General features: G+C 43.0%; 1 protein-coding gene across 1 annotated transcript in view; it reads right to left on the bottom strand.

The window, feature by feature from the left end:
* The window catches only part of RSU1 (Ras suppressor protein 1), a 171,138-nt gene that overhangs the window by 118,361 nt on the left and 36,089 nt on the right, over positions 1–16,688 (bottom strand). The window contains exons 4-7 of the mRNA XM_081058044.1: positions 15,293–15,413; positions 9,716–9,834; positions 7,638–7,720; positions 7,243–7,357 (exon numbers count right to left, since the gene is read on the bottom strand). Coding sequence (XP_080914170.1) covers positions 7,243–7,357; positions 7,638–7,720; positions 9,716–9,834; positions 15,293–15,413 — 438 coding nt within the window. The remainder of the gene's footprint in view (positions 1–7,242; positions 7,358–7,637; positions 7,721–9,715; positions 9,835–15,292; positions 15,414–16,688) is intronic.

The following is a 16,688-nucleotide window of genomic DNA, read 5'->3' as shown; positions in this document are numbered from 1 at the left end:
CAATCGTCAATCAAAAAGCTAACCACAGAGCTTTCTAGGTAGAAGAACCAGATGACCTGCTCCCAGCCTCAGTATAAAACTCTCAAAAAAGCACAGACTTAGAAAATCATTTGTGAAATTAAAAGTTTATTATTTAAATTATGAGGATGGGATTGAAAGGATGGCAGTGAAACACTCCCTCTGGGAGCTCGTGTTGGCCATGTAGAGCCACTCCCCATCTAACCTCTCACCCTCTTCTCGCCCCTGACCTTCCCCTGCATATCTCTTCTGACACCTCCCATGCTTCTTAGCTTTCACACAGGACGCAAATTCACAGCCTTTCTTTTATCCATGTGATAAATCACACTGTGTGATGGAGACTGGCTTTTGGACCTTGGTCTGTCTTTCTCACCAGGGGCTCAGCCACTAACTGCTTCTTCCTGTCAAAAGGGAGGGACTTAGGGCAACTTCTATGCTTAGACTTTTTAAAAAGAGCCCAGGTTTCAGAAAACCAGCCTCTAAATAGTTGAAGTTGAATAGTATAAACATCCCCCGTGTGTGTGTGTGTGTGTGTGTGTACGCACGCGCATTTACCTAATATTTACTGAGCTTCTGTACTTAATTCTGGTGCGAGGCTAAGTTCCTTACGTAGATTATTCTTTTAATCCTCACAACAACATATTGAGAAGGGGCTATTATTACCCTCATTCTACAAGAGGCATAAAAGGTAAAATAACTTATCCACAGTCACGGAGCAAGGAATTGGGGTAGTTAGTGAGAATTGAACCCAAGCCTAGTGATGAAGAGACAAACCTTTCCAGTCTACTGTATACATTAAAACATGTTTTAAGTATCTAAATAACTGGGAATCAATTAACAGAGCGACAATAACACAAGAAGGATAAGACATTTATAACCAGGAACTTAATGACCAAAAAGAGAATACTGCATTTCCTTCTTGCCTGCCCCAGTAGAGAAAGTATTTTTCTTTAGCTTCTCAGTGCCCATAAAGGAAAGGATTAAGAGTTGTAATAGGAAGGATTTTAGACTGGTATAGCTACTCTTTCTTAATTCTGTTCACTCTGGGGAATACAATGGGAGAGAAATTCTCAGTTCATGATATCCCTTATTCTTGTAATGCAACTGATAGTTGTTTCCATCCTTCACAAGCAGGCTACTAGAAAGACACATATGGTTCTCTTATTTCTGCAGTAAAAATTGCCATTGACTCCCGTCACACAGAGTGGGACACTAAGCCAGCTGGCCCCAGGTGTGTGCAGCATAGCATGCAGCCCCCCCATAGAGTGCTCACATTGGTGGAGACATCTAAAACCCATTGCTTCATTGCATGCCTAGCCGATCAATGTGATTTCCACGTGAAAGGCAAACATCTGGGTGACAAGAGCAGGAGAAGAGGTCCCATGACTGTCTCAAAGCCACAAAACCAGAAATGATTTCATCAAGATGAAGTACCTGAACTCTGGGAAACTTAGGAAAGAGCCCAGGCAGAAACATACATTTCACATGGTCAGCTCACATGACAACAAATGTCTATGTGAGAGTGAGAAAGTGCAGAAGTGGAAGGGTGGCCCAGCTCTGAAATCACCGGTAGGCTGTTTACTCGGGATCTGTTCAGCTTTTTGAGGATCGGTTAGGATGTCTCTGCCTCTCCTTCCTCCCCTACCAGGGCAGGCCTTTCCCCCACTCCACTAATTAATTTTTCAACTAATTAAAAGTGGGTGAACCTTCAGTTAGTCACGGCACTGTTTTTTTAGAAGAGATTGGCTGTGGGCTGAAAATACTGGTCCTAAAGAGACTTTGGATGCAGGCAGGCTCAGGAGAAGATGTTAGTTGTGGTTATTTTACTCCTTCACTGGCACAGTTAACTACACACGTCGGGAAAAACAGTTTTCCTATGAAGCACAGATACACCCACTGCACCAGCACTGGAGCCATCGTGGGGACACCCAGGGGAAAGCCACCGCCCATGACCTGGCCACAGATGCTTGCCTGAGAGCCAGCCCAACCCATAAAGGACCCCGAGCCTTCTTGCTTTAGTGCTGAGGAACCACCGTGCTTCCCAGCTCAATCTTCCACCCTCTACGGTCACATCCGAGGGATCTCATCCCATCGATGGCATTACATATATGGCAATAATGCCCAAAGTTATTATGCAGCCCAGACTTCTCCTGTGAACTCCAGGTTCTGATTCCCAGTTGCCTTCTCCATCAGACATCCAAACAGCATCTCAAACTCTGCCCATGACTAGCTCCTCCCCTCTCCCCATCTCCTAACCCAGCCCTCCCATTATCTTCCCCATCCTTTCAGTTCCCCGGGTCCGACATCTTACAGTCAATCTGCACTCTTAACTCCTCTCATCTATATCAACACCAATTCCCATTAGTTCTGCCTCTGAGACAGACCCAGAATCTAACCATCACTGCCAGCTTGATGAATGTAGAGGGGCTGCCTTCCTTCTGGAGATTTCAGAGGAAAATCAATCCCCTTGCCTTTTTGTAGGCGCACAACAGCCTAGCCAACTGTCCCTCCATGTCTTTCCTTAAGGAAAGAAGAGTTTGTGAGATTGTGCCTTTCTGGGACTCTGTTCCATCCTTGTGTTTACACCTTATGTCTCTCTGTCTGATCCCCAAAAGATGGTTTGCAGCCAAAGACGGGTAAGATATCTCACGGGAGATACAACCTAAGCCAGGCGGAACCGAGTGGGGACCCCTAATGAGCTACCTTAGAAAAATAAGGGAAGGGGCTTTGCCTCCCCTTCCCCCTGCCTGGGAAAGTCTGTTGCGCGCCCTGGCTTTTCCCTTGCACCTGTTTGTGAGAGAAGTCATGAGGACAACAAAGATCAGTCCTCTCTACTTATCTCAACAGAGCTGTTACAATATGAGAGATTTGACCCTGAGAAGGTACAGACCTTAGGTAAGACATCATGGGAACTTGTGCTTCGGCTGTTTGAAGGTTAAAATAATTGGCTTGGGATGTTTCTATAATGTGATAAGTGAGTCTCACAAACCGTGCCAAAAACACTGCAAGTCCCTTGTATACTTATCAATAAAAGCCTCCAGTCGGCTTTGTTCAGGGCTCCAGTCCTCTGAGACTGAGAGACCCCTGGCCTTCGGAGAGATTTAACAGCATTAAGTCTCTGTTTGTTTCTTTCTTAAAAACTTAACCCAAACCGCCCCTTCTCGCCTCCTCACTGCCCTTGTTGCGCGGGACGCGACACCTTTTTCACCTTCTGGAGACCACCCTCATTCCATGGCTCATGGCCCCTTCCACGCATGGCTCTGACCTCGTGATGCTGTCATTACATCTACTACTTACTGTCTCTGACCCTCCTGCTTCCGCCTTCTAAGGTCTACTATGATTACACTGGGCTTACTTGGGTAGTCCAGCATAATCTCCTTATCACGAGATTCTAAATCCTATCTGAAAAGTCTTTTTACCGCACAAGGTAACAATATTCCCAGGTTCTGGAGGTGAGGATGGGGCTTCTTCAGAGATGCATTATTCACCCTATTATACCACGTCACCCTGCGTAAAAGCAAAGTCCTTACCATGCCCCACAAATTCCCCTGTGATCTAGTCCCCACTTTTCATCTAAGCTCATGTCTTCCAACTCTCCCCCTCGTTCACTCTGTTCCAGTCACTAGTCGTGCTGTTCCTCAACACACAAACCCATCTCAGGACCTATGCACTTACTGTTCCCTCTGCCAGGGAAGCCCCCTCCCTCCTTTAGGTGTCTGCTTAAATGACATCACCTTATGAGTGAGACTTTCTCTTCTGACTCTGTATATAATAGAGTGACACCCCTCCCCTACCTGGGCCCTCTCTTCCATGCTTATTTTTCTTCCCAAAGTACTTATCATCATCTGATATGTACACCCATCCATTCTCCTGCATTAGGGCTGTTTTGTCTCCTGTTGTATCGCCAGGAAATAAAACATGAAGCTGGGGCCAATAAACAGTTGCTGAATAAGTGAATTTGACTTTATTGGAAAGGTATGTTCCTTGGAGACAAGACCTGGCCTAAAGCAGGAACTCAGTAGACGTCTGAATAAATGAATAAATGGATGGGTGAATGGTAGACCCGACTGATACCTAATTTTCTATAGCTACATGGGCAATCATGTGCGGCACTGTTTAGCAATCAACATAACAGTTAAAGTAACTTACTAAGGGCTGCACAGCAAAGGAAAGTAATACAATTACACATTAAAATTCAAACCAAGCCCCTGTCTGCATTTTGCCATGGCCTTGCACATTCTTGTATTTGACAAGTCTGAACTCACCTGGATTCCCTGGCTTGGCTCTCCAACATTCTTAACCAACAACGTTTCAAGTTAATAAACTGTGAATTTATGTTTAAAGGAAACTGCACAGAAATCTCAGAAGTTTTTACCTTGCTTATTCAGATATGCCAAAGAAAAATAAAAAATGGATACACAGGGGAGAGAGCATTATCCACACTTTTAAATGCACCCAGAAGCAAATGTGCAGCCAGCAGACACTGGTGGGACAGACATAAGAAGCTTCAAGTATGTTGTCAGCCGGCCAGGGCAGCAGCTCCCATGAGCACCTTAGATATCCAGTGCGCAGACAAAAGACACTGCGACTGCGACCAGGTGTTTACTGGGGGGAAGAGCATCAGAGACAATGCAAGTGGCTTGGCATGGAACAGCAGAACAGGAACTGGCTTCCCAGAGGCCATCTCATCTGTATTTTCAAGTATTATTCTGGCTCCACAGCTTTCACACCAGCCCAGCCAGCCATGCAACTGGCCAAATCAGGTCCGTGTCCTCCTATCAGGATACTTTTTCTGTTTTTGGAGGGCGGGGTACGTACAGTGTTTTCTGCACACTTGGTAACCGCTTTCTAGGAATCCTCTTCCTGGCATACAGATGGGAAGACATGCGCCACAGAGGTGAGGAACGTGGACCTGGGGGGATCCAACTCACCTCTGTGACTCACTGTGCCACTGGGGACGTTTCACCCCGCTGTCTAAGCCTCAGGGTCATCACCTCTAAAACGTCAGCTTTCTATGCTCATGACAATTGCAGGAAGTTCTCAGCATACAGCCTTGTCACACAAGCTTTACTAACTACACGCTGGCTACTGTTACTACCTACGGTATTTTACTTGACTTAAAAAACAAAAACAAACAAAACACACACACACACACACAAAGGAAAACACACAGTTCAAAAAAAATGATACATCATCTTCATCTTGAGTTTTGATTTGTAACAAACTCCCGGGGCTTCTCATTGATTTCCAGCTAAGTGTTTACCTACAATTAGGGAAAACTGCCACTAGGCAGATGTTGAGATTAAGCTATTCGAGAAATGGTTCATAAAAAATAAAGTCATTTAAAGACTTTCTCCTTAACTGTACTGCTGAATGAAAATATATATAATTTGTTATCGGAGAGCTTAACAGAAACGTAATACAAATATGATTACATGCAGTATTTAAATAGGATAAGGAATACGCATTAAGATTTTAAAAGATAAAAATACATAGGTATGTGCAGTTCAATGAGGTATATTTCTAGCAAATAATTATCTGATAGAAAACACTGATTAATCTAATGCCCTACATTGCCTCATTGTTTAAAAAATGAAATAAAACAACAAAATACACTTTTTTTTTCATTTCTCCTAATCACACTACTAAGCAAGGATGCAGGCCCGAAGTACCGAATTAGGCACGAATCAGTCTCCTTCCGGGAGATTCCGACCCAACAGGTTGGTTTGGCAGCAACCAGGTACTTGCATTCTGCAAAAGCTCACCTGGTTTTACGAATGCTAACACCTGTGGTTAACAAACACTGCACAGAATCTTTCTTTTGACAAGATGTCTTCTGCCTTAAAAACTTTTGCAAAGACCTTTTCTTGATACTGTAGCCTGTTCCTCAAGCGAGAGCTGATTCCCTATAACTCAGAAGAGAAGGTGCTGCATTCCTTCTCAGCTCTTCAGATCAGTACAAATTCCTCTGCACCTTTTACACCAACAAAAGAGCTAACGGAGATGGAAAGGGGGGGGGTGTAAAACTTTCCCTTATGTTCCATGAAACCATGTGAAGGCTTTTCTTTCAGGCCAGCGCTGCCCAACGGAACTTCCTGAGCTGACGCCAATGTTCTCTATCTGTGTTTCCCACAGGTGGCTATTGAGGATCTGAAATGTGGCTCGTGGCTTTCATGCTGGTAGCATTCCCAATACCTTGCTATCCGAGGTCCTCGTTTCACCAACTCGCTCAGTGCATATTTTTTATATTCCTTCAGTGCTACCTCATGCCTAGCACATGGGAGGGACGGGATACAGAAGAGAATACACACAAAGCCCCCTGCTCTCAGGGAGCTTACAGTGTAATTTATAATAATTGGCCCCTTTAAAACCACCAGACTCATTGGAGGTACTTCCTCAAAGAATTCTGTGCTTTTTGAAACGATGGTATTTTGAAGTGGAAAATCAAACAGTCATAGTCTGAGAAACAGTGTAGTTCAAAGTATTCAAGAAATGAGAGGCTAGCAAGAGAGTGAATGAGAGAAGTGAACTAGAGAACCTTCTCCAGAAAGGCAGCACAACCTCAGTACGAGAAGGGCAGGTTTGGCCACTGTTTCAAGGAGGTCATGAGGTCCACCCTGGGCCACCTAACTGACCAGGCAGAGTAGTGAGATTCAGCAGCCAGGGGACTAGGACTGAGGAATCCCCAGCCAGAACACATTTCACAACTGCTACTAGAGGTGGGATCAGGAGAGAACCAAATCCATGACCGGGAAAAGTATTTTCAAGCAGCTGGAACAAACACTTTAACGACTTGGTAATTTTTCAAGGGATTAAAATAAAAAATTGAGGGATTAAAAAAAAAGAAGAGTGATAGTTGGATTAAAAAAAACACACACACCAAAACCCATCATGTAGGAAAGGAGAAGCCATAGATAAGGCGATCAGTAGTAATCCCAGCGTCTTTTCACTCCACCAGGAAGGCGGTGGGGAGGGTCGGGTCATCTTCCGTCTGCAGTTGCTGAGACACGGGGCGTTGTGCCTGCTGCACGTGGCATCGGGGCAGGTCCAACCCATCCTGGCTGAACCCTGGTTGGTGACAAATGCTAGTGGAAATGATCAAGAGTGGGTGCCTTCGTGGAGGGGACTCGCCAGGAAGAGGAGAGAGGGTTGTGCAGAACTGCTGCATTTGCATAATCGTTATTAATTAAATCCAGAACCAAGCTCATCCATCAGCAGGCTTACCTAGTTCTGGGGGCAGAACGGTCAGGCGGTTCCCCTGAATGTGGAGCTCCTTGAGCTGAGTAAGCTCCCCGATTTCCTTAGGCAGCGAGATCAGGTCGTTATCCCTAAGGCTCAGCTAAATATGAGAAAACAAGGACTTGTCAGAACAATTGCACACAAACTCCCACAAAGTGGCACTCGACAGAAACGCCTGTCCTCTCCCATGCCCTCTCTTCTTTAAGGCTCAACCCTTTCAATTTATTCACAAGTGTGTGCCTATGAACAAGAAACAGTACCCAGAGCGGTGGCTTATTCCTGCCAAACAAACCCTACTCCCGCTCAAATTGACTTGATTCTACTCCTACAGGGGCTGCAGAAGTGAATTGATTTTCTCAGAATTTAGATAAATTACTTACTATCTGCAACTTTGTGAGCTTCCCAATATCTGGCGGCAGGATTTCAAAATCGTTGTCACTTAGATAGAGTGCACGCAGGGTGGCTGCAAATTAAACAGCGATATATAAACAGGGTGGCATGGAACCCAACCATTTGCGGCCTGATCAATACAAGGGAGTCAGCTTTGATTAATAACCCTGGCTCGGTGAAAAGCCTGTGACACACCTCGGACTCACAATAATAACAAGCAGGTCAAACTTAGATTTACTGGCTTATTGTGGGGCCGCCGCGTTCAGGAAAACACCTATATCCGCACAGACTGACACAATTAACAACTGTGGGCACCAGCAGTCCCAGGGACAGAGTTGCCATAGCTTTCAAACAAAGACAGCTCTTTTTCTTCTACTGCTTCCGAATCACATTTCTTACTCCAAAGGAAAACAAAGGAAATCACTGTGTCACCTATATCAATACTTAGGGTAAAAGAGCTCTTTCATGTAAATAGAATCTATGTTAAAAAATAAATAAGCAACTAAAAGGATTTCAGTTGATGGAGGGCCCATAATCACTGTTCCCTGTTCCCATTATCAGACTAATTACAGTTGACTCTTGAACAATGCAGGTGTTAGAAGCCATGGCCCCCCCAACACACACACAGTCAAACATCTACCTATAACTTTTGACTCCCCCCAAATGAACTATTAACAGCCTACTGTTGACCAGAAGCCTTACCGATAACATAAACGGTCAATTAAGACATATTTTGTATGCTATACGTCCGTGTATTATATACTGTATCCCTACAATAAAGTTAAGCTAAAGAAAATATTACAAAAACCATGAAAGAGAAAATACATTTACTGTACTTATTGAAAATAATCTGCGTATAAGTGGACCCTCACAGTTCAAACCTGTGTTGTTCAAGGGTCAAGTGTATTATTACTTGTTTCTATAGGCCTTAATAACAAAAATAAATGAAGATAAAGGGGCTAAAATAATGACATAGAGTTTAAACACAGAAAAAAACCCTAACTTAGGCAGATCCCAGCAATCAGACGTTTTTTCACAATTCTATGCAATGATTACATGATCCCAAACTACTGAAGGCTAAAATCCTAAAGCATCCTTTTATCCTCAACCAAAAAGGAGTATAATTAGGTGTATGCTCTGTTTGTTTACAGGTATTCAATTACATTCTGATGTTTTAAAATTCAACAAAACCGTGCATTAATATACATAACAGAAAACAATTTCCTCCATGGCCCAAGAAAATATTTCAGAGTTGGTTTCACGTGCTTGAGAAATTCTGGGAGAGAGAGTACACATAAGGTTGAAAAAAAAAAAAAAAGAAAAAAAAGAAATTTTAGAGACTAACTAGTAGGAAAAGTCAGTATTTCTGGATGCCATATATGTCACTATTTGGATAAGCAGAACACTCATTGAAGGAAAGCAACTCTTTCCTAAATATTTCATGAGTTCTTGGAAAGATCAGTTTTTCCTAATTTTCACAAGTATCTACAAAAGAATTTGTCTGCACGTGAAAGGATGAAGTGTGTTCATTGGTTGACTAACAATTTCTTAATGTTCAATTGTGTTCTGTCAACAAAATAGACTACATCAATAAAAGTACTTTTTAAAAGGTTGAAACAACAATCTTCGCTGGGAATTTTAAAAATTCTGTTAGTGGTTTATTGACAGATGTGTTTATAAATAATTAACTGGAATTCACTGAGCAAAGAGCCCACAAAGAGTTACTAGCAAGATGAGAAGATACATATATTATTGTTTTTTGTATGCTCTTTAAAAAGAAAGTCAAATTCCTTAGCTAACTATGAGATTTAATCATATTTAGATACATAATTTCTATCAGAAAGTTAATATGACATTACCAAGTCCACTTTAGTGCAGGTTCGGAGAACCATCTATCAAATATACATACTGCTGAGCTGTGAAGGAATATTCAAAAGGAATCTTGGTGAAGAAAAAAAATATATATGTCTAATCATTTCTCTTAGAGTTTGGGCCCTGGCAAATATATTTCACTTTTATAACGCCAAGTACCATTTGAAGGAGATTTATAGAATTAAAAGTTTCTTACTCAGGTAGAAGAAGTTTCCGGGAAGAGAATTTTCATTCAAGTTGTTGTAAGTCAAATCAAGGACCTCAAGAGCTGGGAGGGAGCCAAATCCTCGAGGCAAAGTGTTCAGTCTGTTCATGCTGTTGATGGGGAAAAAAACCCAAGACGTTACACCCAAAACATATGTTTAGACAGAATACCCAGATCCCCTCTACGTCACAGGCTTAAGAGCCATGTGAGAGGTTAAAAGATGCCATAACTCTATAATCACTTTATTTTAACCTGCCTAGTAATTTTAGTCAGAGAACCTGTATATTCATGAAACATTTGAAAATGTCTTGTCATTTTCTCCAATGGTGATAATCATTGTTTCACACAGAAAATTAAATCGTCACAAAATATGTGTCCCAGAGAAAAACTTCTTATAAATGTAGTGATAATAATGCCTCAAAAGATATACAGTAAGCTTTGTAGTTTTCAGGTTTTTATTTCACATATTTATTTCACAGTGGCAGGAAAAAAAACAACTTTTTGTTCTGTAACTTCTAACATTCAAAACGACCTCCAGTTGGAATGGTGGTTGCGAGGGGCTGAAGGAGGGAAAATGGCTGTTTCATGGGTTAAGATGTTTCAGTTTTGCCTGATGCGAAACTTCTGGTCATCAGCTACACGACAATGGGAATGCAAGTAACACAACGGAATCATACGCTTAAAATGTTTAAGACGGTAAATTTTGTTATGTGTACTTTACCACAATTGAAAATAAATATATGTAAATATATATAAGGATATTATGTATATTATTAACTATATATATTACATAAAATTATATATATTATAAATATATAATGATATTATATATCTCCAATAAAATTTAAAGGAAATCATTTTTCTATTACTAGCTTTTATTATTTTCTTTAAGACCCTTAGGTTTGCTAACATGGTTCCCTTTGAGCATATTTAAAAGCTGACTTAAAAATAATTTTTTAAGAAATCTGATAGAGGCTGACAGATACTGAAAGGTGAGAGGGGCTGTGACAGGACAAAGAATTCTAGACATCGATGCTGCTCCTATGAGATGCAGCCGGTCCACACCCCACAGCCAGGGAGGGGAGAAACCAAGGAAAAACGTGCTCTCCACTTCCAGCTGGGTAAAGGCCTAGGTTACCTTCCTTTACGCTTCACAAAATAACCTCCGTGAGCATGGCTATAATGACAACAACTGATATTTTCTATGAATTCACAATTTGTGAAGCACATTTATACCAAGTATTTCACCCGAATCACTACAACTATCATGGACTGCAGCGCATATAATTATCTCTGTTATGCCGAGTAAAAGAAACAGGCCAAGAGAGGTTAAGCACCAAGGACTGCTGACTCCAGTCAGGTGACAGGTGGCTGAAAGCACCCAGCACATCATGGAGGCCAAGGCGCCCCTAAATCCTTAGATGCCAATGCAAGGATCTGAGGAAACAGAAGGAAAAATCCAAGAGTGGAAAAGGCACAGAAGTATAGCTTAGGTGCTTCTTTCTTTAAATAATTGCTTTAAGACACAGTCTTTAAATTCACCAATAAAATTTTTCTTTCCAAACATAAAAGTACACTTTGAAACACAAAGTGCAGGAAATCCATGATTAGACGTCCTCAGAAGAGGCATCTCACTGGAGAGCAAACTCCCACCCATCTCCAGACTGGCGCAAGCCTGAATCTACTAAATTGCAGGTTTTCTCTCCCCCCTGAGTGATAAACCAACACCCCCAATGTGTCAGGAACACAGCAAAGCCCCCGAGCAGCTGACAGCAGTGACAATCGTAGGCCCACCAACCTGGGGGGCAGAATGGAAGCCCAACTGAAATGCCTCAGAAGGTCCACAAGCGGTGCTGAGAGTTACATCTCTGCAGAATGATGGGTGGCATGCGCTGGCTCCCCCCACAGTGGGCACTAATACCCACTCCACCTACACGGGTGGGACATGTGTCCTCAGGCCCCCTCCGAGAGCGCTGGGACTCCCAGTGTCCATGAGACCTGACAGCAAGGCAGTCAAAGAAGAGATGTAGGTGTGCAGTCCAGCTCCAGCACCTGCTAGCTGGCTGACCCTGGCGAAGTGGCTCTGCTGCTCTGAGACCCAATTTCTTCAACTGTAAAAGTCTAGTGATGCCTTCCGGCAAGACCACCAAGAGGGTAAGAGAGAAAATGTGAAGCGCCTAACACAACTCGTGGCTCACACGTGGGTTCTCAAGAAACAACAGCTGTAACTACAGTTATGTTTCAGGAGGGGTGAGAGAAATGTTGACCCAGCCCCAAACAGACAGGTTCACCTTAGAAGACCTCTGTGGACGCCTCAACTGTCAAGTGTGGATTTTCTGTTTGCACCACACCCGCTTACCCTCAGGTCACTCCAGGTATTCAAAGGTAAAGTGGCTTGGGGCTCAACCACGCCAAATGGCATAAACAAGTTGGTTTGCATGTGGACATCTCCCAAATGTGCACTGGAAATGGGAAAACGCCTGCACGTGATGGAGAAATTTACCAAACCAGATACTGAAAGGCTGCATCTCACTAGGTCAAAAGTTGTTCCAGAACATTTGGCCATGGTTCTCTTGCAGTGAGATTATTCACAAAATAATTACCAACATGCAACCTATGGTGGCTTTACATTTTTGGGGAAAGGCACAATACAATGGGCCACATTTAGAGAATTAAGAATATAACTCAACTTCCCTTTATTTACCCAAATGGCCTAAAAACCCTTTCAGGTCTTGTGATCATCAGGATAAAGAGCAAATATGACACGAAACACTAAAAGCAACTTCTGGTTGAGTGTGCCATTCCGATTATGCATACCTGTGGTCCAACTGCTCCGCTGTAGGGTCTCCTGGGTGTGTACTTGTATTCTGGCTGCTGATTTTATACTATTTGCCTTAACCAGGGCTCTGGTGGTATAATTCTTTGCGACAACTGAGGACAGACGTATCCTTCCTTAAAACCCATCCTAATTCCTTTTGTTCAAACGTTGACAACCCCGTCTATGTAGCTACGTAATACAGAAAACTTTACACAATCAATAAAGCACCAAAAGCCAAAAATATACAAACAGCTCTCAAGACAACAGAGAGGTTCAATAGAAAAGTAAAGTTTACAACTAAACCCAGCTGAACAACACCGGAGCTCATGAACTTCCCTAACCAGGCTCCATCAGCATTTCTGTTTCAGCGGCCCACTGCAGATCTCTAGGTAGGGTCCCCTCCCACCCATTACTGTGTTGTCAGTTTCACCTCCTCTGTATTTTGCACATACAATCCCATCCCTGCCTCCACTGTCACTCTAAGCACATCAGGAATGAGAATCCAACATTCCTAGGGGCTCCTGACCTCCAGCCACACCTCCCCCCAGCCTCTACTCCACAGGCTCCTTCATACGAGAATCTGACCTTATCTCATACCTGTCACTCCACCGTGCAAACTCCTCAAGCATCGGCAGGATAAAATCGGAGCCCCTTCACCTGACACGCAAGCCCCTTCACGAGCACACTGACTCCCTGAGCTTATAGATGACGATTTGTTTGTTTCCAGTCCGTTTACCCAAATGTGATGTACGCTCCGTAACGGCTGGATGGCTGCTACCTACAACTACCCACACAGTTGGGAGCTCAAGAACCACTCATTAAAGAGCAGACACGCATGCTTCTCTTCTCACCTCTTACCTTACCACTCCCTACCTCACACTTCGCACTCGGTGACACCAAACAACTAGCAATTCCCAGAAGGAGCTGAGCTCTGAGCTTTTTAGCATGTCGTTCTCTCAATCTGAGATGTCTTCCCTCTGCTTGGGAGTCTGAGAAATTCCTTCTTGTGCATCAAGAATCGGCTGCAATAACACTCCTGTAGGAAACCTTCCCCTGAGAAAATAACCTGTAGCCTAACGTGCTCCTGGTCCCTCTCCCCCACTGCCCCCCACATCAGTGACCCAGCTGTACACTGTCACTGCTCACTGACACCCAGCTCTGGCCCACGATTAAGGCCAGGAATTGTAATGTCACCAATGACCCCCAGCACCAGCAAGGTTCCTGATGCAGAATGGGCACTTACGCAGTCACAAAATAAATGAATTCATAAATAAAACGATGATGATGATAATGATAACTAACACTTAAGGAATATTTACTATGTGCCAGATCCTATTCCTAGCGCTTACATGCAAATAACTGATTTCATAAATGAAGAAATTAACAGTAAGAACAGATCTGGTTTTACATTTCTAGTGTGTGTATCTAGTTTTAGCTTCTTTCTTACATGCAAATTAAATATCCGACTTAATCATTTTCAAAACAAAGATATAAATGGAAAATCCTTTCTTTTCTGATTTGCCAGATGGGTATACAGTCTCCATGTTTGTAGGGGGGAAAAGCCATCTGATCTAAAGTGATACTTCCCTTCTTTAAACTCTACTTTCCCTCAAACATCAGAGAAAAGAATGCTTGTGGATCTTTTAAACATTGTCTCTGAACCACAGTGAACATTAAAATAAAGAGTGTCTAACCAAACTCCCCGGGGAGAGCATGAACTAAACTAAAACTCATTCCATGAGTGAGGTTTTTTCTTTCCCCACGATTGCTTCCTGTTAAATTGACAAATACCTGGCCAGTTCCTATTACCACCCCATGTAAATCACTAACTTAACTAGAGCTTTCAATGGTTATAATTTCATGAATATATTACTTCACACAGCGGATGAAGCATAAGTGGGCAGTTTCATCTAAGAGCTGCAACAACAACGAGGCTGGAATTCAGAAGCCCACGTTTCAGGTGTCTGATGGAGAGGGCAGGGACCCCAAACAAAGGGTCCTCTGCCCAGTTCTGCCACTACCCTGAGGCCGATCAGGAGCAAGTCACTTGACCTCCAGGAAAGGGCGTGACTGCCTCTCCAGGAAACGAAAGCAGTGCCCGCCTGCCCACCCTCCCTCCTCGTGGTCCAGACGGTCAAATCCTGGCAGGAGGACTTGGACAACCGCACAGCACTGTGTGACTACAAGGTGTCATTGTTCTTCACTGCTACCTGCTCTGCAACCTCAACTGAATCCAAACGCCACCCTTCATCTTTGCATGAAGACCGACATGGGATTGGAACCTCTCAACAACGTAAAAGAATGCCCAGAATCAATGAAGCCGTGTTGAGAGCAAGGTACCCTCCCTGCATAGAAGGAAGGTGCTCTGTAAACTGCCTCTACTTAATACAGAGAGAAAAATCAACCCTATTACAACTGGTCTGAACCGTTAATGCTATGCAAATAAGTCCCTTCTCAGTCAACAGAACTGAAATAAAATTTTATTGGAAACAAAATTCAGTTAAAGATCCTTTATTGCACCAACAATTAGCTTCTCAATTAGCTCTCAAGTAGATATGCACTAATGTAGGCCACTGAAAGAATGTATTAAAAACAATAAAACTTCTTTTCAAAACCTAAAACATAAAAAGAAATGAGAACTCAGCTTCTCCCACGCAGGGATGTAAACGGTACCCCCGCCCTCACCCACAGCCCATACCCCCAGCCCATACCCCTTTCCCTCTCCCACGCTTCCTCTCACCCACACTCACCCGAGGTTCAGGTGCTTGAGTTTCTGAAGGCTGCTGATCTGGGTGGGCAGCTCCTCAATCTGGTTGTTAAAAAAGTTGAGCACTTCCAAATTCTTCAGTTCCGCTATGTTTGGTGGCACGGCTACGGAAACAAACGCCGAGTGTGAACACCGGAACCGTTCTCACCACAACAAGGAATGCCAGCAACACACCGTATTTTTCTTTCATGTGCAAGAGAGATGTACGATCATCTAATTCTTGTACACTTGTATTTTGCAGGTTTTTCTTAGGTTGTAACTCACCACTTAGTAGACATGGAAATGTTTCTTCGAAGGGCAAAAGAGAACTTCTGTGCCCAAAACAGTCTATAAGTGAATTTGCAAAGCATTTATACTTTTATAATTGTCATAGGACCTAAGACATGCAACTGTTTCCTTCCTTTTTGTTTCCTTGCAGTTCCACCAGAGAAAGACAGTGAACTCCAATTCTCTTCCTGATACATTCATCGAGCTATTTTGATAATCTGGTATCTGAAGAGCTGTTCTCTTAACATTGCACTAAATCACAACAATTTATGTTCAACCTTAAATGATGCAATATTCAACCTACCTAGTTTCTGATTTTAGCCTCTGGCCTTTGCACCTTGATCAATACACACACACAAACACACACACACACACGTTGCATCAGATTAGCAACAGATCGATGCACTGTTATTTTATAGAAATATTTTATAGAAGAGCATGACATGAATACTAGTATGCAGATGAAGTAGATCAAAGGTTAACATACCACTGGGGCCTGAAACTCTCTTCCTTCCATAGAGTATACACTCCCAAATACAAATTTAAAGGCCGATGGCATCTTTACCTGAAAAGTACTTTCAATTGGCAGCAGAAATACTTTCCATAGATTGTACTTCGTCATGTATCCCATTTGCTGATTTGATTTAGTCTTTTCTGCAAACATTTGTTATTGGCTAAGAGCTCATCCACGGTTCACATAAACACCCATACCAAGACTGTCCAGGTATCTGAAACCATTGACAGGGGACTTGGGTACATCACAAGAAAGTGTTTTCTCTCATCCCCATATATTTAATCCCCCTCTCACCAGCTTCTTCCAGGGAATCTTCCAAAAAGCTGGGAAAACCTGGGAGCACCTCTGCCTAGAACAACTAGAAAGGTGTGTGTAAAATTCCAAATAGAGTCTCTAAAATATTGAAGGGGAGAGCCACTCCAAGAACTCCAGTGTGGAACTCCCCGGGGAATAGGTACAGAGGACAGGCAGACTGCTCGTTCCAGGTTTGAGTCATCATTTTCAGCTTTATAAGACGTCTAGGGTACCAATGACCTGATTTCTTTTAGAGGGAAGAAAGCTTGGGAAGGAAAATGCTTTCATTGGAGGAAGGGACTGT

Source organism: Rhinolophus hipposideros (genome assembly GCF_964194185.1).
Source record: "Rhinolophus hipposideros genome assembly, chromosome: 1".
Lineage (NCBI taxonomy): Eukaryota > Metazoa > Chordata > Mammalia > Chiroptera > Rhinolophidae > Rhinolophus > Rhinolophus hipposideros.
This window is presented reverse-complemented; position numbering and strand designations above follow the sequence as displayed.